Source organism: Hibiscus syriacus, unplaced genomic scaffold, assembly GCF_006381635.1.
Source record: "Hibiscus syriacus cultivar Baekdansim isolate YM2019G1 unplaced genomic scaffold, ASM638163v2 tig00111392_pilon, whole genome shotgun sequence".
Classification (NCBI taxonomy): domain Eukaryota; kingdom Viridiplantae; phylum Streptophyta; class Magnoliopsida; order Malvales; family Malvaceae; genus Hibiscus; species Hibiscus syriacus.
Genome location: NW_024063078.1, coordinates 3978154 through 4003095, shown reverse-complemented (window position 1 = coordinate 4003095; position 24942 = coordinate 3978154). Strand labels below are relative to the sequence as shown.

Below are 24942 nucleotides of genomic sequence, written 5' to 3'. Positions count from 1 at the left end.
GAAGAGACAAAGATGCCCCCATGCCACGCCATTGATGATTTAAGAGGAAAAAGGCATTGCACTTGAAAGACTGACAAACAGATTACTACAAAAACAAATCATTTGAGCCATGCATCATGACTAAAAGTAAATGGCGGTTTGACCAAATTCGGTTGAGTAAGAATGATTTGGAACGAATGATATAGGTTTTGTAAAATGAAGTTAAAGTCTAACCGAGTTCGATTTTAAGATAAAAGTTCCGACTCAATCCATCCTGACCCAAAATATTTACAAAAATATCATGCACCAAATGTTCAAGCACAATATATGTGACAATTTAAATTTAGTTTGCAACTATCAACCAATAATTATTTAAACGAATAATTTACGTAATCCCAACATGTTTTAGGTTATAATTTTTAAATATTTATATTTGAGATATTGAAAGATAATTAAATTTATTATTACCATTCAGAAATTCAAAATAACTTGGTGCATATACATGTAAGTGTGTCATGGTGTCGCATGCATCTCTTCTCTTCTCCTCAAGGCATGCACATGGTAGACGTATCAATGCTTGTGCTAAATGTGCTGTAAGTGTGACCGTGTGCAGTACTAATTTTTCAGAAATTCAAAGTGACTTTTATCAGAAGCAATGACAATAAACTAACAGAAGCAAGTCTGGCTTTGTTTACCTCTCTCATTCTCTGAGGTAATTACATGCATGATGCATGCATGCAACCAAATTAAATATATATATATATATATAGCATGTTCGGATATGCACTACTTTTGCATGCGCATTAACCAAGACGAAAATCGATTCGAGATTCTTTATATAATTCACCGTCATGTCGAGATTCTTTAATATTTCTACTTTTTCTTTGGGTATGTGAACTGAACTTGATCTTTAATTTCCAAAAGGTATAATTTCTCAAACTAAATCTGCAATTCATGTTATAGATGATCTTAGCTATTCACTTGAAAGGAAATAACTATTCTCTGATGATCAGCAATTACACTAAGAACTAAGAAGTACTTACCGGTGAATCGGATGGTGGGGGAGAGAATTCGCCTCTAGTTTTATGAGATACTGTGTAATGCAATTTAAGGATATATTTATCCTTTACCCTTACTTTAACATAGCACTAAACTGGTGTGTCAGATACTACGTTTCTTAATCTGTCCTGATGATCTCTATACTGAACTCCATATCGAACAAAGTTCAATCTGTCTTGCATTTCTTGAGGCACGCCCGGCAGAGTAATGCTCCTGCAGAAATTAGTCCAACCAAAGCAAGAAGCAACACTGCAACAGTGGACAAAGGAAATCCATAACAAGGAAAAGATATACAGAAAAATATAGAAATACAATTAAAACTCCGTATTTAAGCAAAGTACTGCAATCAAAACCATCAAGTAATAACATAGAAAATTACTTATTTTCCTTATTTGTAAACAAAAAGTACTTGTGATTGTGAAATTAGAAGATGGTGCTCCTATGGAAGTATAGTTTAAATTTGCAATAATGTAATTAGTAAGCATATGGTAAACATCTGATCAAACACCTAAGGGTAGTTCTAACTAAAGACTCAATAATCAATATCTAAAACAAGCCAAGTATGTTCTGGTCTTGGTTCTTCTTTTCTGCACTTCTAAAATGGTAGGCTCATTTTGCACTACAGCTCATGTTCTACATGTTCCACAATACTGTTTCCTCCAAGACAGTTTTGTGTGCCAATTTTTTTAATGCTACTAAAATTGATGAAAAAAGGAGGCTGGACAGATTTAGTTAGAAAACAGAAAGCTCGAAGAACTGCTTACAAACTAAAACAGAGTAAACCAGAATAGCCAAGCGATATCTAACAATCCATGGCAACTTCACTTCCAGAGTGCAGTGTTTCTGTTCTAGTCCTGCTTTAATTGTAGAATTCCATGCTTGCAATTCTGATAATGAAATATCTACACCAGTCACATGAAGTCCGTTTATATCTCGGACTTGCATTTTCAAGTTAATTGGAGATGCATCCCAATCAATCTGAAATGCTCCAAAATTTGGTTGGCCTACAGAATCCAAAAACATGGAAACTCATCAGCATGTACGTACATGTAAAAATTTTAAAAGGAAAAAAAGAGAGAGATGATGAGCATACCATATGTGCATGACCTATATCTGCAATGCTGGTTCATAACTCTCATGGTACTAGGAGTAAACCATGCCAAAAATCTAACTATGAAATGAAATCGTGACGGGAGCACCTTCTCTACAGCTTGTGTTAACCCACTTGAGGTAATGTCATACAAGGGATATCCAGCAGCACAGTCATCGCGTTATCTCTCCAAAATGAACATCTCCACTAATGAAGAAGACTCCATCTCTCTGCCCGGGAAAAAGGAACATAAAACGGTATAGTGCCATCAGATCAAAACAGGAAAAAACAAACGGGACGGGGAAGAATATCCAACATATCACTGTTTATATGAAGTAGTTTGGTTTAAATAAAGGTGAATGATAAAAATGTTGCATTATTACCTTACTATCATTTATCAACTTGAAAAGGTGATTCCTCTCCTTTGGAAAACGTCCCCAAGACTCCATATAAAATAAGGGGCCAGTTGTACCAGAAAGGTTTGATATAACCTGGAATTAAAGGCATAACATCTCAAAGTCATGCTGGGTTAGAAACTGAAAAAACAAAGGGAATGTGAAAATTGGAATAATAATCTTTTCTAGACAAACTGTTCAGATTTTGAATGCTTTCCAACAAGGAGTCAATAATTCAAATATAGAACCTCATAATAGAATCATCTAGTTAACATTTTAAATACCTGAACAGAAGAGACAATAATGGTAAGGGCCGAAGGTGGACCTCTCATCTCTCTCTCTAACCATGTCCATTGTGAAGCCCCCAAGACGCTCCCGCCACTAGATAGAGGATCTCTGTAGTACCGAATATCTAATAGGATAATCTGAGAAAGCAAGTTTACCAATATTAGTAGAAATCTATGTATAACTGCTGATATTGACAAACAGAGAGAAAAAGAGATGGAGAAAAGTGTCAGTCATACTTAAACTTTAATCCATTTCTAGAGAGCACACAATAATTGGAAAGCATGTTATAGTCATGCCTTGACTTGTTTACCAGAAGGGCCAAATGTATAAGATGTATAAACACCAGCCTGCTTGCGCCTACATTATGACCAATAATCCCATCCCAAAATATTAAGTTAACAAAAGGGAAAACAAATGAATGCGCTTGCAAATGTAGTAGGGAAGAAGGGGTGACCTGGGACTGTCTTGGGGTTCATCTAAGAAATCGAGAAGAAGTCTCTGATTAGTAGTTTTGCCAGAAAATTCTTTGCCAGCATCATTTAGTCCATAATCATGATCATCCCAGGTACCAATGACCTCGAGCAAATATGCATAACAGATTAGCATAGATTTATATGGATTGGACATATGAACAGAAGACATGCAGTGACCAGTGAGTGTTTAGCCTTATCTTAGCCTAGTTTAGCTTACCTTAGCCTTAGCACGGAGACGTGAATAACCGGGAACGTTCTTAGCCATGTTGTATCTGGAGAGCATTTCCGAGTAAGGTGAAGGAACGAATCTGGGAGCATTCTTCCAGGGGCCAATCGTCCTTTCCTTTCCAAAAATGCTGAAAGGACGTCTAATGTCTCCATATATGTTGTCACCCAGCCATATGAAAACTTGGGGATCAAATTCGTTGATGGCGTCCCAGATGGGCTGAATTTTTTTTTTGGAAGAATACATCATAACACAACAATTGCTTTGTTTTGCTATATATGATTGAAGGAACAGAACAAATTACAAACTAATAGACTACTTGCTTGATATGATAGTTGGGATTGAATGCAGAGGATTTAGGGTTTAAAAAATTATAAAACAACTATAAAGGGAAAAAATGAAAGAAAATAAAACCTGAGGAGCACTTTGATTGGCACATGATCCGAAAGCAATACGAGAAAGGAGATGATGATCGTCGACTGAAGCGGCGGTTGCAAGCAATAACTGCAAAACTGCTGCGAGCACCGCTGCTACTAACTTTTTCATTTTCCTTTTTGAATTCCTTTCGAACAAAATCATATAATATGCTAAGTATTGGAATCCTCCGCCATAAATCAAAGGAGGAACCGTATCCAGACTCCGATAACGCCGTTGAGTTGATGTCGATCTTATAAAAAGGCTTAATGTATAAATAAGTGCCTAAACTATACTCAAGTTAGTTTTAGGTGATTATAGATTTGTTTTATTAAAAATAGATTTTTAATGTTTCTAAAGTTAATTTTAAGTGTCTAAGGAGTAGGAGCGTAAATGAATAGAGCGTTCGGTAAATTATTCGTGAACCTTTCTTATAACGTTCGTTTATAATAATTTGTTAAGCTAAATAAACGAGTATGAACAAAAGCATTTATATTCATTTAATAAACAAAAAATACGAACAAATGTGCGTTCGGTTCATTTATGTTCATGAACAAACTCGTTTACCCGATTCTCCTTTTTATTTTTTTACATTTTAAATATTGGTGATGGTAGGAACTAAATTGAACTCGAAACCTACTTAAGCTATATTAATCTGCTTACCACCTCAATCAACCCGCTGATTTCCTCTGTTATAATTTTTTTTGGATAAGTAAGATTTTTATTATCCAAGAATAAGGTTCAACAAACAACCAACATCCCAAAAGGGGGTAAAAACCCCTATTTACAACAAAAAATAGACTAGACTATATCCCAATAGATACAAAGATTATAATTTACATTATCAATTCTACTGACATCTTTATCACTAAGTTGAATACGAACAAACTCTTTGACAAAATTAATAACTTGGTCCGTTGTTTTTGATCCACATTTGAAAATTCTTCTATTTCTTTCCTCCCAAATCAAGTAATTGAAAGCGTTCCAAGCTATTCTTAGAATGATATAAAGTAATGATTTTCTCTTCCATTTTTGAGCAGCACCTTCTATCCTTGAATCCCATGTCTTGTGAGTATCACGTATGTTGGAAGTGGATAAAACCTGATGTAATTAAGATGTAATATCCTCCTTTCACCAAAATATATTACAAGTAAAGAATAAATTTATATTATATCAAATTAGATTTTATCACATTAAATAAAAATTATAAAATTTTAGTCAACAAATAATTTTAGATTGAGTGATAAATTATTATTTTTTAAATCCTTTTGGTTTCATATCTTTAAATAATTAGTTTTAATTTTATTTATTTAAATATTATATAAAATAATAAAAAGACAAACATTATTAAAATAAAATATATTATACCTTTAAATAATAATTTAATAGTTTTTAACTGAACTGAATAATCATGATATCAATATAAACTTTGCATATGAACCGTATATGATTTCACTCTAATTCACATTCCTTAACATAAAAACTTAAACTCACATGCTAATATTATATTAACCCAAATTCCAAGTAGCATACAAACAAATATTGAAATTAACCTATCTAGGATAAGATTATTACTAAACATGTAAACTATGTATTTAGTCGTCCAATTATTTTGTAATTCCGTTTAATCATTTTATTCTCTTTTTTTAAAATTATACTTAAATTAATATTTTGATTTCATGTATTAAAAAAATAGAATTATTGACGTGAATGTTTTTTTTTTATTTTTTAACGATGATGTGACATTATCTTACGGTGAAAAGTCACCTTCATTGCTAATTTTTTAACGACAGATGATCAAAATAAAACCAAAATGTAAGTTTAAATATGATTTCAAAAAATTGGATGACCAAAACATAACCGTAAAAATAGTTGGATGACTAAATACTTAATTTACCCTAAATATTCTTATCATCTGTCATTTCATCATAATCGACCAACATATTAGAAACATGCAACCAACTGACCGAGGGTATAAAATAACATGCAAAAACGTAATTGAAACGCCTCTCTCGATCAAAGAACACCTGCATGAAATTTCCTTAAAAGAATATGTTTCTAGATGAGCCGGCTCCATCATAAAGCCTACGAATATTTTTCATTTACTTCTATTTTAATTGTTTTGTTAAATATTTAATGCCTTAATAATATTATAATTGAATTTTTAGAATTTATAAAATACATTCAACACTCCATTTATTTTTTCATATAAATTATTTTCGAATTCCTTTTGATTTTTCAATGATGAAGTAAATTTTTTAAATTCCAACATTGGAAGGCAGAGAAAGAAAAAACGAGTTATATATATTGATTCTACATCGATAGAATAAGGATATTATAGATAAAAGTGATTTGAGATTTCAAGAAATTTTTATTTAGAGTTGATTTGTTTGAGTTATAAAGTGATTTAGATAAAGCCACAACTAATACAATAGTAGAAGATAATGCGATGATTTCGTTGTTATCTTGAGTGATTGAAAAATGAGTCGAAAAGTGATTATTTTGTAATGTATATTTTTAGAATAATTATTTTTGCATTAATGAGGTAAATTGAGATATTTCCAATTTATTTTGTTTTTTAAAAAAAAAAGTCAACTAACCATAGTAAAGGCTTAATCGAAATCTCATTGTACAAAAGAAAAATTCCTAATGGTTTCAATTTCCCCCAAATTGCAGGGCGTTTCCATCTATGTTAGGATACCATATTTGGCCACGGTTATCAAATGAGAGCAGCTCGTTTCACTTTAAAACTACACAACCCCCTAAGCTATTCAGTTGAGCATCACAACCCACAAGCAAACATGAATCCATCATCGTCCAACGGTTTCCTGTTGTTCCTAGTGCTGCTCTTTGCCGCGAGCGAGGCGGGTTTCTTGCTACACAAAGCTGATATATTGGTCTATAACGATTTCACGACGGATCTCACCATCCATTGCAAATCGAAGAACGACGATCTCGGCGTCCATGTTCTCCCTTACCGCAACTACTTCGAGTTCAAGTTCCGACCACACTTCTGGGGGGTCACCTTGTTTTACTGCAGAATGGAATGGGACGGAACGACGCATTGGTTCGACATCTACGTGCAAAACAGGGATTCACGTCTTTGTAATCGTTGCTTGTGGAATGTAAGGCCCGACGGTCCATGTATGCTTAATTACGGAACCTCCAAGTATGATATTTGTTACCCTTGGAACACCAATGCTTAGTCACTCTCACTATTTGCAATAAAAACAACATTTTTATCTCTTCAAGTAAATTACCCACTACATGTCTTATTCGTGTTGTAGTAATGTACTGAAATTATTACCTTGTTGTTCCACCACTTGTTGGAACATTATGGTGCATGAAGGTGGCTGGGTGACGAAAGAGATAGGAATTAAAATCTTGTTATACAAACATAAAGAACCTAAAGGTTCCAATTACCCCAAATTGCAGGGTGTTTCCATTGGCCACGGTTATTAAATGAGGACAGTCCGTTTCACTTTAAAATTACACATAACTTCTGAAGTTATTCAGCTGAGCATTATCACAAGCAAATATGAATTTATCGTTGATGAATTGGTTTCTAATGCTACTCTTCGTCACGAGCGAGGAGAGTTTATTGCTGCACAAAGCCGATGTATTAATCTATAACAATTCCTGGACGGATCTCAGCATCCATTGCAAATAAAAAATTTAATGAGTAAATTGAAAAAATTAAACAGTATAATACATCGTTTCTTATTGAACTATACTCTTTCTCCTATTTTATTTACCGTACTTTCAATTTTTCTAATTTACTCACTAAATTTTTGAATTGCTCATGTTTTGATCTCTCTAAATTATTTTATTATTATTTTTGTATGATGTGATATTTTTATTATTTAATTTAAAATAATTGAAAATATAAAATAAAAATATAAGGTGGTCGGGAGCCACCGCTGACCACTGTAGATGGTGGCTTTTTGATCCCAAATTTCAGGGGTTTTGTTCATTTCAACCCCCAGAGTCTGGATCCATCCTTCATTTTGCTGGAACTTGCTTTGAAGTCCACAAATTGGAGATCGAAAGTGAGGAAACTTCAGAGCAAGTTCCGGCAAAATAGAAGGCGAATTCGGACTCAGGGTGTCGAGACGAACAAGACCCATGAAATTTGGGACCGAACGACCACCATCTACGGCGGTCGACGGTGGCGTCCGACCACCTTTTGTTTTTATTTTATATTTTCAATTATTTTAAATTAAATAGTAATAAAAATGTCACGTCATTCAAAAATAATAATAAAATAGTTAAGAGTGATCAAAACAAGAACAATTCGAAAGTTCAGTGTGTGAATTAGAATAATTGAAAGTACAATGAATAAACTAGGAGAGAGAATATAGTTCAGTAAGGAATTGTGTAATTTACCCAAAATAAAACTACGATGACTAAAAAAGAGTGAGGGAATAGTTATGTGATTAGATGTTGAATTTACCCTTTAATTTTTATACGTCTCGACACTCGACACCGTTTTATTGTAGCTTAAAACCGACACGACACAATACTGAATAAGATAGTTGTGAATCGAAAAGGACCACGACGGTTGTGACTTGAGGCTTGAATTTCCCTTCCAAGTTTTTCCTTTTGGATGGCTCGAGCAATTCGGTTTAAACAGTTCAGACAATTATGGATGCACGTCAATGTTAGGATAGATAAATATTTATTTTTAAATTTGACGTTTTTAATTCATTATTAAATTTATTAATTGTGTTAATTCTTTAATTTTATTTGTATATGTTTTATATACATTATATATATATATATATATTTATCCTGAAAAGAACATTTTTAAATGCATCGGTATTTACGAGTCAAACACATTAACCAATCATCGGTCTAATAACACAAGCAAAGGGAATTTATATATTCAACTGGGCTTTTTCCTATTAGCTTTTCATTTCCTGTAGTTTTTAGGAGCTCACATAAATAATTAGTTATCATCTTCAACTACTAAATAATACAAATAAGCTCGTTTAGCAGCCGCAGCTGGGTAGCGAGCCATGGCAACGTCGACAAGCTCGTTGGTGATGGCGGGAATCCAAGTCCCTCAAACCCGATGGGACTCTTCCGTTTCCAAAAGGAGGAGAAGCATGGTTAGGGTTAACATCCCCCTTCCCGCCGCTTCTTTTTCTTTGACCCGTTTCCACTTTCCCTCAGCTTCAGCCCCTGCAGCTTCCCAGTAAACTCTTATTTTTATTGTTCTTATTTTTGTATTGGGTGTAATTGTGGTTCATGTATTGGTCTTCGTTTTAAAGTGTTCAAATTTATTGAGTTTATTGCTTTTCATTTTTTAAGAGAGCTAACCCTGATTTAAAATGGGCATGTTATGGTGCATGAAGGTGGCTGGGTGACGTTAGAGATATGAATTCTATTGAATTATACCAGAATAGGAATAATAATACGGTTAGGAAGTTGAAGATGATGAAGAAGAAGACGAGCGATGCTCCCAAAGCATGGAAATGGAGCGCCTCTGTCTCAAGCTCACAACAGTTGAAAACTTGGGTTCCCTGCTGTTCTTGCCGTAGCTGCTGTTCTTCCCTTAGCCGCAACTGCTACGGCAAGACCACACCGTTTCCTACCTCAAAATCTTTGCCGTCGTTCTTTCGCCAGAGATCTTGCTTTCCTCTCTCTGCCCACACATTCAAAACTCGTCTAAGTACCAATTATTTGTTTCTTATGCTGCTTTCAACTGCTTCAGTGTAGTGCCAAAAAACAAAAAAATCCTAGAGTGTTATTTGTTCAATTCATTCATCTTATTAAGCAATTGTTTCAGGGCAATTATATCCGTCCTCTATGTGCTACTGTTGGTCCAAATGAACCGCATGCAGCAAGTACTGCCTTGCCAGCTGGTCTTCTTGCAAAGCAAGATTTTGATTCATTATATCCTCAATTACAAACAACTGAACTAGAGGGTTTTTTGTGTGCTGAACTTCCTTCCCACCCGAAGTTGCACCGAGGACAATTGAAAAATGGCCTTCGCTACCTTATTTTGCCAAATAAAGTATCCAGCAAACAGGTATAATTCCCTCTCAACTTTAGCAGCTTCTTGTTTTTAAGGATGTAAAAGAATTCTGAGATAAAGTCATACTCCATCTTGACTAACATTATAAGTGCATGCTTGAATGTTTATTTCTCTTTCTTATTGGGTGTTAAAACTATTAAATACCATGAGCATAATTTTCTAGATTTCTTCTCTTAGGCATGACAGATTGTAATCACAATTGATAGTTACCTTGAATTTCAAAACCAGCTTCTTTTACACAGTATAGGTTTTTATGATGTTGAAAGCACGGGACTAGTGATGTGTTACAAAAATGTCGGTACAATCTTTTTCACATTAAAAAAAAGTATGAAATATTGGAAAATAAGAATATAAAGACTGAACTATCTAATTTCATTTCACCTTTCTAGGAACAGAAGAAGCTTGCAGGTGAGCCAATACTCCAAGCCAATACACATTTGACTTAATTTCTGCTTCGTGTCTCATGAAAAGAGTCCGCTTTGCCTGCGGGTTTAAGGATTGTGTTTATAAACTTAAACAAATGAAAGCTAGCTAAATTCTGTTTTTCCCCCACCTGAAACACATTCTTTCACACCAATTTCAAACTACATAGCCACATAAAATAACACACGTCATAATACTTGTGTAAGAACTAATTCTTATTAGACTCATGGTCATGGTAAAAAATTCCAAATTTGTGGAATTCAGGACATATCATGCATCAAAGAGCTTACATCTCTGTATGAGGGTGCTTCTATTGAAGACATCTACCTTGCTTATGACCAGCTGAAAGTGGATGAAGATTCTTTGTACTCGTGTATTGGGAATTGCAGGGGCTAATGCCGGTGAAGATACTACAGGTGAGGACCTGCCTCAGATTATTCTTCTTTATATTTTTATTCATTTTTACTTTGTTTTCTATAAACAGATTCCTTAGAAGAGGAAGAATCAAGTGAAGGCTTTCAAGGAGTTGTTCCGGTAGGTCGCGGTTTATCTACCATTACAAGGCCAACAACATGAACCTCTTTGATGCCGTTGGCACCATCATTTTGGTTTGAAGTACATTTTGGGAAATCTCTCACAAACCCCCTTCTCGCAGGAAGGGATTGGAATTGAGAATTTACATGATTTGGTATTCTTTGGAACGATGGGAATTTTGGTTGAATAAGGTAACCATCTTCCTTTTTTTAAACGTGCAAGGTAAAATATAATGAATTCAGAGCTCATTACATATTTTGCTGTTTTTCTGCAATTTCTATTGTTTGGTAAAAGCAAAAAAATGGTTTAAATCTGTTTAAAGGATTTTTTTTTTAAAAAAATAGAAAATATGATATATACAACAAAATAAATTATGTGATATTATATCGATTGGTTGAATTTGCTTTTCGCCGGTGAGACTCATGAGTCTAGATGTTTTTGTTTGTGCACAACCTATGACATCGTTTCGTAGTGTGGTTCCGTACGTAGGCACACCTGACCCTTAGGCGGGTAGAAATCAAGAGCACTGGCAACATACCCTCAAAGGGTATAAAGTTAGTTAATATAATCACATTTTCATTAAGTAAAATGTATTCAAAAACTCAGTTTCCACCCATAGAAAACATTACTCTCTCGGCTCGGCTCTCACGTTATATTATACAGATACGAATCCCCACATAATCAAGCATTAATATACAGATGTGATCCATTACACAAAATACATGCACCATTGAACATGTAAACTGAGCTGTAAATTGCATTTTACAAAAGTATAATATAGAAATAATTACATGCATCACATAACATGTAAATCACAGTGAAGTAGGAAGCTAGGGTCAATGTAACAGAATACACTCATAATCAGAGACATCAAGTCACATATCTGACCCAGAGATGGACAACAAAAGAAAGAGAGAACCATTAACACGAGTTATAACTAAAGAACACTGCAGTTTTACTACATCTGGGAGCAGCTGGATTAACTTACTTGTTTCTCTAGTTGGTTCTTAGTCATGGAATTCAAAATCTACGTTCTCTTAAGCTTCTTCCTCTCCTATAGTCAATCTCCGCATCAGAGCATGACAAGCCCATTTGATATTTCCTGCTCCTTGACGAACTCTTCTTCAACAGTACATCCTCTTCATCGGTCAAGGGATGGTTGATAGGTGTAATTGATCCAGAGACATCAGCCACCTGCCCCCTTGATTTTTGATCTACACCATATTAGGAGAGAACATTATTGATTTTCATGTAACAGGGCACAATAACTAGGATGCATGAGAATCCCATTACAGTGCTGAAGCAGTCCAGATGATATCCAAAATTCTTAGAAGGTTAAATATGAAGATGCCAAGGTTTCAGTAAAACTGTAGTCGCAAGATTTCTCGACAACCAACCAAATGCCAGAGTAATAAATGAACTTCAGATCAACTAGAGAACATTTTACCTTCATATCCATTACATGACACTTGCACATCATGGTGTCCAGCCCAATTGACAACATCAGGTTTTGATTTTCGTTTCATATCACCCAAAGAGTTTTCCTGTAACCTCTCTGCCTTTGGTCCTTTGGCAACCGGTGCAAGTTCCGTACTCTCAGCAGGTTTATCTATAGGGAAAGGTGTCATTGTAAACGAATCGTCTGTAACATCAGTAATCTCCACATATTGAGTAGTAGTGATTATTTCATCAGCACTGAATCCAAAGGAAGCCCTATAAGCTTCAAGTTCTTCTACATCTTGCTTAGGACTTCTACTCTGTTTACTTTGATGCCCACTGCTATTGGTAGGGTAAACATCCGAATCCTTTGAAACACTTAATCTCCCAACAGGGTGAGGAAGTGGATTCTGATCCAGATAGAATCGTGCAAATGTATCAGGACAAAAGAAATTAGTATCTTGAGACCCTATAGAGGAACCAGTTACATCATGCTCAAATAGCCTGCCAGAACCACTCCTGGAATGTTTGCCGTTCTGGGGAGAAATTGAAGGATCCCAATGTGGAGGAAACTCCCGTTCAGGAAAGGAGGATGACAAACAGTCGGCTGAAGTCCTAGAGATTGGTAATCTGAGACTACTAGCAGGACTGCCTGGGTAAAGTGAATATGTAGATTGAAAATCATTTGCAGCAATATAATTATTCTTATTGGCACTTTCAAGATCTGCAGAAGAGGTCAAGAACCGGGCAAAAGGGACATCAGGTGAAGAGGGGGTAGTCAGGTGGGCCAACTCGGGAGGAGGAGTGAGAGGAGCAGTGGAAGGCTCGGTTGTGAAGGTTGAGAAAACAGGAGGAGAAACTAGTTGTGTCTCATGGGCATATGGTCCAGTGGCAAATATTGTGGATGGCGGCCTTCCAGGTGATTTAGCTGATAATGACAAGAAGCAACTAGGTGATTGAGCAGTTGAAGGGATGGCAGAATTGGAAAATGAAGCTGGGGAAGAAGGCGGTGCTAGAAGCGATGGAGCTAATGAAGTAGCTTGATTGGTCAACCCAGCAACAGCCTGAGAACCGTTTGGTTGGGCGGCTGATGCATTGCCCTCAGGCATACGAGATGCAGGTACAATACGTTTTCCACCTTTTGGTGTACCGAAACAGGAAAATGCCCCCCAACATCCTCCCCATCTCTTCTGCTAACAACAAGATTAAACATCAACATATTACGTCAGATACTAGAAAGGAAAATTGAAATTAAACAAGTAAAAACCAGCAATCCCCATAACTTCTAAAAAAATCATACAAAATTCAGAAACAGATAAACAAGCACTAGAAATATCTCTACATCTACTGCAACATTAAAAGACGATGCATATAACAAATACCCAGATTTCGCATATACAAACAAAAAAACAAACGGGAGGGAGCAAATCGTTACAAAGATGCTGAATCGTGTGTCATGTAACTTATTCTATGCTGGTAAAACCTAGTGATAAATGATAATACAAACCCAGGTGTTTCAACCTAATAACCCAGAACAGAAAACCCACGGTCCCTGAAGAAGAACAAGAACTTTAAGTAAAAGTAAAAGAAAAAGAGAAGAAGGCATCCTTAAAGCCTAAGTGCCAAAGGCATGGTTAATTAAATTCGCAATGCCGTATTTGCAAGTTTGAGCTTTCGTTAAAGTTAGATTTACAATCAGAGTTGAAGATGATGCTGTCAAACGACGAGATTTTAGGTAAATCACGTTCAAGACTCGAGAGAAGGGATCTATGTATCTTAAAAAGTTCACTATCGTCGACAAAAATTATTCGGTAAACAGAATTTGAACTTTGGAAGTAGTGAAGTAGCTGGATCTGTAGATGAACAAAGAGCGAAAGAAACCAAGTACATGTATGTACGATCAAAGAAAAACGAAACAATTAAAACTCCGATAACTAAAGACAATTCAACGAAAACAAAGCACAAAGAAGAAAATCAACCACACCAAGGAATCCAGCATTTTATCAAGAGTGTACATAGGTCTCAATCAAATGGGCCCAGCTCAGATAATTTTTTCTCCTCCTCCTTCCAATTGATTTTCACTATTTTTAAAGAAAAAAAAAGAACACCATATTACAACTAGCAAGCAAATCTGAGCACAATAGAGTAACAAGTAGCAGCAGAAATGAAATCAGATCTGAGACAAAATTGGAGGCAAAATGAACAGATCTAAACAAGGTACGGGAAAAAATAGAATGTACCCGCTCTTGCTGGGGGAATCTGTTCTGCTCGGAACCCATTGTGGGTGGAATTTCTTTCTTTTTGTTCTCTTTAGCTCTGAATTAAGATTTTTCTCTTTCTTTTTGTTTATATACGAGTAGCAGTAGTACTATAAGAAGAGAACATATAGAATAATCAGGAGAAAGTTAAATTAAGTGGAGGCTGATGACCCAGAAAATTCCATCAGTCATTTACATTTCTTTTTGATTCTTTATTTGTTTCACAACATTTGGAAAAGATTGGAGGATGAAGGTGAGGGAAGACAAACACTCCTTTACTCCTCAACACTGCTCTAGGCCTGGCCTGCCCAGCTACTTGCTCACCTTTATTTTTTTTTTCCTTTTATTAGTATGAAATTGTGGATAAAATAATCAGATGATCTCCCAACTATAACTATTTTTTAGTTACATGCTTCAATTATAAAAAGCTACAAAATAGTCACCCGAATTGATAGAAAATTACAAGTTGATCCTTTTTGTTAAAGAAGTAATGAAGATGGCATGATAGTGAACCTATTGAGTGATCTCAAAGGTAAAAGGAAATACTATTTTTCTGAAAATATATAAGTTCAAACAGTTGTGTCCGTAAAGTATATGTGCGTTATTAATAATAAGCTAAGAGAATTTTTAAATTATTAACTTGTAATCATCTCATGTTATTAAAAAAATGATATGATAGTTAACAAATTTGACTTAATAATAAATTTAACTCTTAATTTTATATATTTTTTATTTTTATTCTTAAATTATCTCTCAACATTTTAATATTCTACATATTTAATCTATATTTACCCATTTTCAACAATTGTCCACTTTATCACTCAACTTTTATAACCAAAAAAAATCCTTTCTTTCCCTTGATTGTTTTCAATGTCCTTTTCTTTTTTCTTTCTATTTGCTAAAGATTTAAAAGCTTGAAGTACCGTAGTACCAATGTTTCTTGTATACCTTGCAATTGAATTAGAGTTGCTGTAGATCATTTGGGAGGGAGGTACTGATCAGGTAGATTTACGTGTAATTTATTGGAGTTGGTTGATCCCACTTGAGTTTATAATTTTTTTTTTGTAAAAAGTTGAGAATTTGGATGAGAAAAATAAATAAATATACTTGAACTTATTTGATATGAAATCTAAATCTACCACTGGATGTTGGTGACATGCAAAGTCTAAGTAGGCGGAAATAACATACCTTGAGAAAATAAGTTATTGAGGCGCTCTAATTATTAATAAATTTTTTAGTATTATCTGGTCGGGAATGAATTTATAGTTATAAAATATTGTTTCACTTATTGATAATGTACACATACTCTACAGACGTAATTGTTCAAATCTAAATCTTTTATGAAAAATAATATTCCCCTTTATCACCAAATCATTCAATGAATTCTAAATAATTTCTTTTAAAATTTAATTTATAAATATTAACATTATTTTAAATAATCTAGAATGATTACAAAAACAATACATGTTTACAATTTTCTTAGCCCTTAATAAATATTTATCTATTCACGACATAATGCCTTTTCAGATTTTTCATGTTCGAAGATTTATCTTTCGATCAATCGAACTTATGATTTACTAATATTATATCATTAATTTAGTCCTAAACAGCCCCTCTCCTTTCACTTAACCAAAAAAAAAAAATGTTCCATATGTCGTATTTATACGCTTTAATTTTGAGGGGTTTCGTTCCATAAATATCGACTTTCAAAATGCAGCTCAATGGGCAGTGATATATTAGCTCAGCAGCACAGGCATAGAGTAAAAGTTCTTGCAAACCACATTAAGCCAAGTTCTTAATCCCATTTTAAGTTACAACTAAGCTTGAAATCTACCTAAATAAAACAAAACACTTGAAAATAACTAATAATTAAACCAAAAGTAAACCATCCAACATACAAAAGTACAGCGCAGCACTAAAACCACCATTTTTTGAGAAGATAGCTAACCAAAAATACTGCGAATAATCCATATGGTCTGAAACTTCAGGAAACATTCGTGGCTTCAGCATGATAATTCTCAAGCTCCTTGTCAAGATCATCTGCCGACTTCTCTGCAGGATTCCTTTTTCCATGGCCACGACCACGGCCTCTACCACGACCACCTCCACCACGGACATTCCTCATAGCCATACCCCCACGACGGCTGCAACAAGATCCAGCAACTAGTAAATTAACAGCAGATACCAAAATCCAACCACTTATCAATGTAAAGAAATCTGGTGGAAGATGAAGTTTAAAAGGCTTTCAATCAGTTCATACTCATCCACCACCCCTAATCTGTAAAGAACGCACAATAAGCCAAAATAAAAAGCACATGTAATTGTTCCATCTATAATATTCACCACTGCAGTCTCCCTTGCGGGAGGTATATATGGTTATGGTAAACCAACTCAAAAACTACGACAATATTGGCACACCTATTGAAAAATTTAAAGACTGTAAGATGTAATTGCTCTAAGATTTTGTTTTAGCTTTTAAACTCGAAACAACAGGCTCAAGGCAAAATACAGGAAGGGCTAAGGACAGTATTTAGGCCAAGGCCCCCAAGGAACTGCAGAGGGAGAATTTGCAAATGCCAAGAATCTAACCCCCAACCATAAGAAAATTTGCCTCCCAAGGAAGGTGGGTGAATCATTTAGATTAAGCCCTAGATTATTGGGGGAGTCATCTACAAGAGCAAGTCCCAGTAACTTAAAAAATTGCTCAACTCACAAGCTAAGTTATCTGACAATGTGTTCGGTAGAATTGAAAATGGCAGGAAAGAACTGATGCTTTCCTTCCCCTCCTTTTTATTCCCACTTCTAATAAAGCCAAGTAACACTCACATGAAAAGTTTCACATTCAAGCTTATGCAAACATCTTACAAGAAAGAAGAATTAGCAACTTATTTATCATATTTTAGAATAACTTAATGCCAATTATAATATACATATGTATATTAAGAAATGGAAATCTATATTATACAGGTGTCAGAATTAACTGTAACTTACATAGGATTAGGACCACGATTAATTCCAGTAGAGCTTCTCGATTGACCTGCTCCAGGCCTGCATAATTACTTATTAGTGAAGTTCTTGTAAAATGGTAAAAAAAGTACAAAGAAAGTAAATTAATCAGTCATCAAGGAATAGACAGAGTGTCGGGAGAAAAAAGGAAGCTAACTATCAGCAACTTCAAAACTTGCAAATAGAAATATGTTCGCAGACCAAGCTCTATAAACAACATATACATTTTGATTTATCATTTCCCTTTCCTAGCTCTCTTTCCATAGTCCTACAATCATTCCTCTTAAGCATAATCTGACTGTTTTCAGGTGGCCAGGTGTTTTTTAGGAGTTTTTCAGGTCTAATATTTTCACATCCAACAAGCAGCTACCGAAGTCCATTGCATATACTTTCTTCATTTGGTATTTGAATTGCCTTGTGTCAATAATCCAAAACTGTACGCCAAATACGGTATTAAATGCATATTCCATATCTGCAGCCTCTCATATTGAATTGATACTAGTATGCCACCTTAAATGATGAATCCATGTAATAAAGCTTAGACAACTAAAACTGAATGGATGCTTAAAAACATATATTCTAGATGAGGGTTCAGGCTTATTTCAACAATGACCAGGGCTTAAAAAGAGTAACTAAAATTTGATAAGACATGAATATGCATTCCAGGAAATGAATTCAAAACAGGAACTGGAAAACTTATTGGTAAACTAAAACATAGAAAGAAATAAAGAAGAATATTAAATCACATCAGTCATAACAGTCAAATAAGACAGAAAGAACATAGAATCACATACGTCATAACAACGGTCCTCTTCTTCCTTCCCTTTATTCCAGTTACATTAACACGAGCTGAAACAGGGACTTCTGCATTGGCACCAACAATTTCAATTATCATGGGTTTTCCATCCAACAATACATTGTTGTACCGCTTAAGAGCAGCAAATGCATCACTCCTCCTAAGATAGACAACTTCAGCAGAACCCTGAAAACATAAATCAAACACCATCCAAGTAACAAACATTTGACACCGAAATAAGAAAACCATGTAAAATATTTGGTACATATGAATGGGAAAAATATCAAGGAGAATGAAAATTAGAATACAAAGGCAAAGGGCTAGTCAGAAAGCATGTTTCATCATTAAACAAGGAAAGAAATCACCCTCAACTCCCAAGCTTTAAGCACATCTTTACACATCCAAACATGCACAAGGAGCAAAAAAAGGAAGGATATGGGTTCACCTTAAACCAAATACTAATCAGAAGAGGCATAACAAGAATTTAAAACTAAAAATCCAAGAATTAATAGTTAAAAGTAAAAAAGAAAAACGGCCTGAAAATCTAAAGCATTATGAAATAATTTAAAAAAAATCCAAGAGTTAGCATGTTTGCAAAAGGCAATTGCTAAAAGCTCTTCATTTGATACAAAATAACACAATTATTTACCAATTAATATGCACAATTCATGCAATAGAATTGCTGAAGTTTTCACAACAAGTAGTTGCTACAAGCATTAACTTAAGAGTTAAGCCAATTCTTTATTCATTAAAGTGCACAATTCAAACAGTAGAACCATCCCTGTGATTTTTAAATATTACTGTTATGTCCTTCCAAAACGTCAACATGCCAAAACCGGTTGGGTCAGATTCAATGGCATGACATCCATCACTTTAATAGAATACCAGAGGCAATTGGCATAAGAGATGAAACTTACACTTGAACGACCGTTTTTATCATAATGTACCGAGTATCTTTTCAGCTCTCCAATCTCAGAGAAAAGTTCCTGTCATGTGGATTAAGTTTCAGGGTGTTTCTCAAAAAATACTAATAAAAAGAACCATACACTTAAAGTTGTCATAAAGGTACCACTTTACCTTGATATCTTCATTTGTGACCCCAGGATCCAAATTGGAAACATATAACTTGGTGCCAACTTCCACTCCAGAAATCCCTGCAGCTCTAAGGCTGTCTTCAAACAATTCATGTTGCCAGGGCAAGCTCCTTGTTTTGTGAGAAGGCTAATGAAATCAAACATAACGTGTCAGCTTATTACTTGAAAGCAAGATCACTGTTATCAATATTTAATAATGATCAGCTATATTCCCACGGGACCATAAAACAAAAGTAGCAGTAGAATCCAGTTCACTAAAATACTAAAGCAATCTAACTATATAATATATTAGTAGGTTCAGCTACCGAGTAGTGGTAGAGGTTGAGGATTAGAACCACCACATTTCAATCACTGCTACACTATGACTATGGGCGAGTGAAAGAAATTGAAATCTTTCACAGAAAGAAAATTCCAAGAATAGCAAGAGTATCCACAACTCCATCCTAAATACCATCTAAGCAGACTGGCACCAAACACTAAGTAAAATACACGCATAATATATGGTTAACAAGATGGGAGATACCCGAAACCCTAAAAAGCCTTCAACTTATCAGAATTCCATCTTAAAAAGCTAACGAAGCAGCGAGGTACAAAAAATGTTAGGATTGACAGCAATCCCAGCACGAAAAACTTTGGAAAATATCAATGAGGTCCCCAGTTAAGAAACCCTAATATAATGTGATCGCAAATAATGTCTAATAAGCATAGGTTTGAACTTGCCTTAGTAATGGAATGCTGGGATGGGCGGGAATTAAGACCGAGGGGGCCTCGACGAGTGGAGAGAGGCATTCTTCCAGCAGAAGGTCTTCCAGTGCGCGGCGGCCTAAGGCGGGCTCTGCCTCTCCCGGTATTATTTCGATTTACCATATCATCCAGAAAGCTAGGCATGAAACAAAGCTAAAACAAAAACTAAAACATTAAAAAAAAAAAGTAAAATAGAAAATCACTGGTTAACTGAAGACGAGGAAGAGAAAATTACCCGAGAAAGAAGAGTACAGAAAGATGAGAAGAGTTGGACTCAGGAGAAGGGAAAGGTAATTAATCACACTGATATATTGACAAACTTTCAGAATCACAATCCATTCATTCAGATTTTAAGGGTTTCACGTCCAACCCGACCCCATATGTAGGTATTTTTTACGAGTAATTTTGTTTAAAATAAGTGTAAAGTTAAAAAATTATTAGGGTAAAGTATAGTAATGGTCACTGAACATTTTAGAAGCTTGCATTTAGGTCCCCCAACATTTAAAACTTGCAATACAGTCCCCCAATATTTATTCCGTTTGCAATATGGTCCCCCAACTTAAACCACAGTTAGAAAATTAGGATAAATTATATAAATGGTCATTGAACTTTTCAGTCACTTGAATTTAAGTCCCCCAACTTTTAAAACTTGCAAAACAATCATCAATTTCATTCTAAACCCCAATTTCCAAAGTAATTCAATTTTATTCTAAACCCTAAATTCCAAAATACTTAAATTAAATTCAATTATGTCAAAGTTATTATTATTTAATTTCATCTTATTTCATGTGATACGTATTTTTTATATAAATATAATAGTATAATTCTTATCTGTTGAAGAAATTTTTTAATTAAAAAAAGTAGTTAGGATATAAAAGAGGTTGAAAATAATTCGAATTTTAAATTTATAAAATGTTATTTTGACGTATAAATAAAAGTGTAAACTACTCGGTTGACAACTTAACTATCTAGCCCTTTTTACTTTTGTCATCGATCTTTTAAATTTATCAATCATACCACATAATTATTTAACTGTTTCAACTAAGCCACTAGTCGTTACCAATTGATAAAAATGATGATGTGGCAATTAAAAGGAATTGACATTATTATACATTCAGTCTTTATTATTTATATAATCAATTTGGTCATAAATTAAATAAAATTTAATAAATTAATCATTTAATTAGGATCTGACATGTGTTAGCACATGATCATGACACGTGTCATTGGTGACACGTGTTACCACCTAATTATTTATATATGCTATCAATTTGGTCCTAAATTAAATAAAATTTAATAAATTAATCATTTAATCAGGATCTGACATGTGTTAACACATGATCATGATATGTGTTATTGGTGACACATGTCACCTCCTAATTAGAAGAAAATTAAGTTACAAAGAAGTAAAATTTGGGTCTTGGGCAAACTCAAACCTGAGTCACGCAAATGAAAGATATAGGGTGGAGCCACTAAGCTAACACCATCGTTTGTGTTAAGAGATATACAATAATACATATACTAATAGTATGACCAATGCCAGAAAAAAAGAATATAATGTAAAATGGAAATAATGAGATTTGAACTTCGGCAAAAATTTGAAAGCAATAAATGATGGGAAAATATATATTTGATAAATTGTTTGATAGATTTTATATTTTTTAAATATTAGTTGATACAATATTTTAAAAGAATAAATTTAAGATTTATATATTTTTAAACTAAATTTAATAATTATATTTTTCATATTTATAATTCATGATTATATATAATCTTAAGTTGAGTATTTCTAATATAATTAATAATTTTAATTTCTTATTAAAAATAAAATATTCAAAAAATATAAATGATTCATACATTAATATATGAATATATTTTTTATTTATACATCTAAATATAAATATACATTTATATAAATATATTTTTATTCGTTGTGTCTGTGCCTTGAACTCTTTCTTCAAGCCTATATTACCTTAAATTGAAGTATTTTAGAATTTAATTGAAGTATTTTAGAATTTAGGGTTTAGAATAAAATTGAATTACTTTGGAAATTGGGGTTTAGAATGAAATTGATGACTGTTTTGCAAGTTTTAAAAGTTGGGGGACCGAAATTCAAGTGACTGAAAAGTTCAATGACCGTTTATATAATTTATCCTAATTTTCTAACTCTGGTTTAAGTTGGGGGACCATATTGCAAACGGAATAAATGTTGGGGGACTGTATTGCAAGTTTTAAATGTTGGGGGACCTAAATGCAAGTTTCAGAAATGTTCAGTGACCATTACTATACTTTATCCAAATTATTATTATATTTTTAATATTAAAATTTTAAAAATTACGAAATATATATTAAATTTTAGAATGAATTACATAAATAGTCCCTGACTATAGAATATTATTTTATTAGTTCTCCAAACTATTAAAATTTAGAAAATGATCCATCAATTATAGGTAATTGTTTTGTTGAGTCATTCGACTATTAAAAATTATAAAATGACTATCCGACTATTCAACATATTCCAAACTCTTCCTTTTCCGTTAAAAAGTTAATGATCATTTGAGTTGGACGTTATCAAGTTGTTTGATATATAATAACAATTCATTTACCATCAAAGTTATTTAATTAAAAATTTAAAACAGAAAATAAATTATAATTTATTTTAAAATTATGATTTCAAAAAAAAAACTTTTATAAATCATTTTAAAGTGGCTCGTATCATAAATAAATACATAAAAATATATTATCATTTTTATCTAAGTATCTAAAATGTCTTTTTATCAAAATAAAATATATAAAGTTACCGTTTTGGTCAAAATAAATATTTAAAGTATTTTTTTTATCAAAACAAATGTGTAAAATATTTTTTTTTTCTAAATTCTAAAAAAATTGCACGAACCAAGCTATATTAGTGTTAAAGGATGGTTGTTATTCCTATAGGTTTTAGATTTGAGCACCAGAGAATGCAAGGGTGCTTGACCTTTTATTATCAAATAACTGAGAATTTTTAGAACAAATTCTATATTATAATTATCATAAATTAATTAAAAAATTACATGTGATACTAATTAAAGAAAACTTGAGGTTATTAAATTAAAAAGATATTGTAATTTAAGAGTATATTTTAATAAAAAAATCTTTAAGTATATATTTTGACTAAAATGATAATTCTATATATTTTAATTTTCATCAAAAATTACTTTAAGTATTTAGAATAAAAAAAGTAACTGATTATATATGATATAAGCCTTTTAAAATATACTGGTCAAAGACATTTTTGCCATTAAATTTTAAGCATAATGACAAGAAATATCCCTAATATTTGTCTAAATAGTTATTTTGATCTCTATATTTTTTAAAGTATTTTTCTCCAATGTTTTATTTTAAGGTAAAAATGCTCTTAACGTTTTACTAAATAATCAATTTAATGTTTATTCTTTATTTGGAGCATTTGGGCCCAATGTTTCATTTTAGAGCAAAAGGTCATTATTTTGAACCGTTAATTGACTAACAATTTCGATCAACAAATAGGTCTTTACACCTAAAATAAAACATTAACATCAAAATACTTAAAAAATAAAATAATAAAAATCAAAATGATTATTTAATTAAACATTAAGTTTTTTTTTTGTAATTATGCCTAAACTTTAACCATACTCTATTAACCAGTGTAACATTCATGCAGCTATACTGTTTGTATATATATATATATATCAGATTGGATCATATCTTCCAAGCATTCCAGCAGCAGTGTCAAATTGTCAATAATAGCCTTCCCATCTTTGTATGCACATACCTTGAGATAAAGATGAAAATATTATAAAAAGTAATATGCTTTTAAACTAAAGCCAAACCAATTGGAGATTAACGATTAAAATATCAAAATCACTTAGTTTGATATCGCTTAAGCATGTCTTAAGTGTGAGACTTTATGTATGCAGAAAATTCACGCTGAGTGACTCACCCATCACAGTCATGTGTCCGACGCGAATTGATCCGGATTAGTCAGAACGAAGTCCTGGAACGGGAGGAAAAAACAACAAAATCACTCTCTTAAGGTTATAATGAAACAAATCTGGGGTGATTTTGCTTGAGGAGTTTTAATCGTCTTGTGTATTTGTTGACAAGACTTAGAATGTAACTAAAACATTGGTATCATTAATTAAAAATAATAATACATTCAAAATTACATAATTTGAAACCTTAACTTTCCTCTCTTTTTCTTTTTTTCATTTCATTTTCATTTCGTCTGAGCAAAACTCAAAACCTTCCAGTGCGGCCCGTTTCGTGCTGTCGTCGTTGCCACTCCGACAGTTTCTCATTGACACATCGGGACTCAAGCTTTTCAATGACAATTTTCAACGGTGAAGGCTCATTCAAGATGTTATTCTCTCTTCTAATGAAAAAAGAATTGGAGATTCCCTTTTTATGTTGAAAAGTGATAATACTACAAATATATCTTTGATTAAATAACTATTTTAACTCTTATTATGATTTTAAAATATTTTTGTAATACCCCAAATAGTAGGTCAGTGATTAATTTGAAAGGAATTAAAATTTGGAAGACTAAATTGAATAAGTGGTAAAGTATAAGAAACGATTAAGTAAGACAAATTAGTAAGAATGGTAATATTAAAAGGGCATTTTGGTATTTTAGAATGAAATGAATTTAAAAGTGATGTGACATCT

The 24942-nt window shown here is 33.2% G+C and overlaps 4 protein-coding genes and 1 pseudogene across 8 annotated transcripts; 2 read left to right on the top strand and 3 right to left on the bottom strand.

The window, feature by feature from the left end:
- Nucleotides 1–1077: 1077 nt before the first annotated feature.
- LOC120160257 lies at nucleotides 1078–4102 on the bottom strand (annotated as a pseudogene).
- A 2623-nt stretch (nucleotides 4103–6725) lies between these two features.
- LOC120160159 (S-protein homolog 20-like) lies at nucleotides 6726–8008 on the top strand. Its single transcript, XM_039170590.1, has 2 exons — nucleotides 6726–7049; nucleotides 7886–8008. Exons 1-2 carry the CDS (start codon nucleotides 6726–6728, stop codon nucleotides 8006–8008), a joined length of 447 nt encoding a protein of 148 aa, XP_039026521.1.
- Nucleotides 8009–8858: 850 nt separating this feature from the next.
- On the top strand, nucleotides 8859–10071 carry LOC120160258 (stromal processing peptidase, chloroplastic-like). The gene is made up of 3 exons (XM_039170670.1): nucleotides 8859–9121; nucleotides 9282–9594; nucleotides 9716–10071. The coding sequence occupies exons 1-3, from the start codon at nucleotides 8943–8945 to the stop codon at nucleotides 9962–9964; spliced, it is 741 nt and encodes a 246-aa protein (XP_039026601.1). The 5' UTR covers nucleotides 8859–8942; the 3' UTR covers nucleotides 9965–10071.
- A 1505-nt stretch (nucleotides 10072–11576) lies between these two features.
- On the bottom strand, nucleotides 11577–14890 carry LOC120160284 (uncharacterized protein At1g76660-like). Of its 3 annotated transcripts, XM_039170698.1 has the most exons (4): nucleotides 14599–14890; nucleotides 14343–14439; nucleotides 12369–13548; nucleotides 11577–12135 (listed from the first exon to the last, which is right to left on the bottom strand). In XM_039170698.1, the coding sequence occupies exons 2-4, from the start codon at nucleotides 14373–14375 to the stop codon at nucleotides 11942–11944; spliced, it is 1407 nt and encodes a 468-aa protein (XP_039026629.1). In that variant the 5' UTR covers nucleotides 14376–14439; nucleotides 14599–14890; the 3' UTR covers nucleotides 11577–11941. The 3 variants fall into 3 exon arrangements, with proteins under 3 accessions (XP_039026629.1, XP_039026627.1, XP_039026628.1); XM_039170696.1 differs by lacking the exon at nucleotides 14343–14439 and having other exon boundaries at nucleotides 11578–12135; nucleotides 12369–13551; XM_039170697.1 differs by lacking the exon at nucleotides 14343–14439 and having other exon boundaries at nucleotides 11583–12135; nucleotides 14599–14886.
- A 1577-nt stretch (nucleotides 14891–16467) lies between these two features.
- On the bottom strand, nucleotides 16468–20594 carry LOC120160299 (THO complex subunit 4D-like). 3 transcript variants are annotated; one of them, XM_039170719.1, is made up of 7 exons: nucleotides 20492–20594; nucleotides 20233–20409; nucleotides 19496–19639; nucleotides 19336–19404; nucleotides 18417–18604; nucleotides 17608–17664; nucleotides 16468–16760 (listed from the first exon to the last, which is right to left on the bottom strand). In XM_039170719.1, the coding sequence occupies exons 2-7, from the start codon at nucleotides 20398–20400 to the stop codon at nucleotides 16601–16603; spliced, it is 786 nt and encodes a 261-aa protein (XP_039026650.1). In that variant the 5' UTR covers nucleotides 20401–20409; nucleotides 20492–20594; the 3' UTR covers nucleotides 16468–16600. The 3 variants fall into 3 exon arrangements, with proteins under 3 accessions (XP_039026650.1, XP_039026651.1, XP_039026649.1); XM_039170720.1 differs by having other exon boundaries at nucleotides 20233–20392; nucleotides 20492–20585; XM_039170718.1 differs by lacking the exon at nucleotides 20492–20594 and having other exon boundaries at nucleotides 20233–20423.
- Nucleotides 20595–24942: the final 4348 nt, after the last annotated feature.

Coding starts and splice junctions, on each gene's coding strand:
- LOC120160258 (XM_039170670.1), top strand. CDS start 8,943: ATGGCAACGTCGACAAGCTCGTTGGTGATGGCGGGAATCCAAGTCCCT. Junction 9,122..9,281: donor TCAGCCCCTGCAGCTTCCCA/GTAAACTCTTAT, acceptor TGGTGCATGAAG/GTGGCTGGGTGACGTTAGAG. Junction 9,595..9,715: donor CCCACACATTCAAAACTCGT/CTAAGTACCAAT, acceptor CAATTGTTTCAG/GGCAATTATATCCGTCCTCT.
- LOC120160159 (XM_039170590.1), top strand. CDS start 6,726: ATGAATCCATCATCGTCCAACGGTTTCCTGTTGTTCCTAGTGCTGCTC. Junction 7,050..7,885: donor GTAATCGTTGCTTGTGGAAT/GTAAGGCCCGAC, acceptor CCCAAATTTCAG/GGGTTTTGTTCATTTCAACC.
- LOC120160284 (XM_039170696.1), bottom strand. CDS start 14,637: ATGGGTTCCGAGCAGAACAGATTCCCCCAGCAAGAGCGG. Junction 13,552..14,598: donor GATTCCCCCAGCAAGAGCGG/GTACATTCTATT, acceptor TCTTGTTGTTAG/CAGAAGAGATGGGGAGGATG. Junction 12,136..12,368: donor GTCATGTAATGGATATGAAG/GTAAAATGTTCT, acceptor AATATGGTGTAG/ATCAAAAATCAAGGGGGCAG.
- LOC120160299 (XM_039170719.1), bottom strand. CDS start 20,400: ATGCCTAGCTTTCTGGATGATATGGTAAATCGAAATAATACCGGGAGA. Junction 19,640..20,232: donor CCCAGCATTCCATTACTAAG/GCAAGTTCAAAC, acceptor TGATTTCATTAG/CCTTCTCACAAAACAAGGAG. Junction 18,605..19,335: donor ATAAAAACGGTCGTTCAAGT/GTAAGTTTCATC, acceptor TTATGTTTTCAG/GGTTCTGCTGAAGTTGTCTA.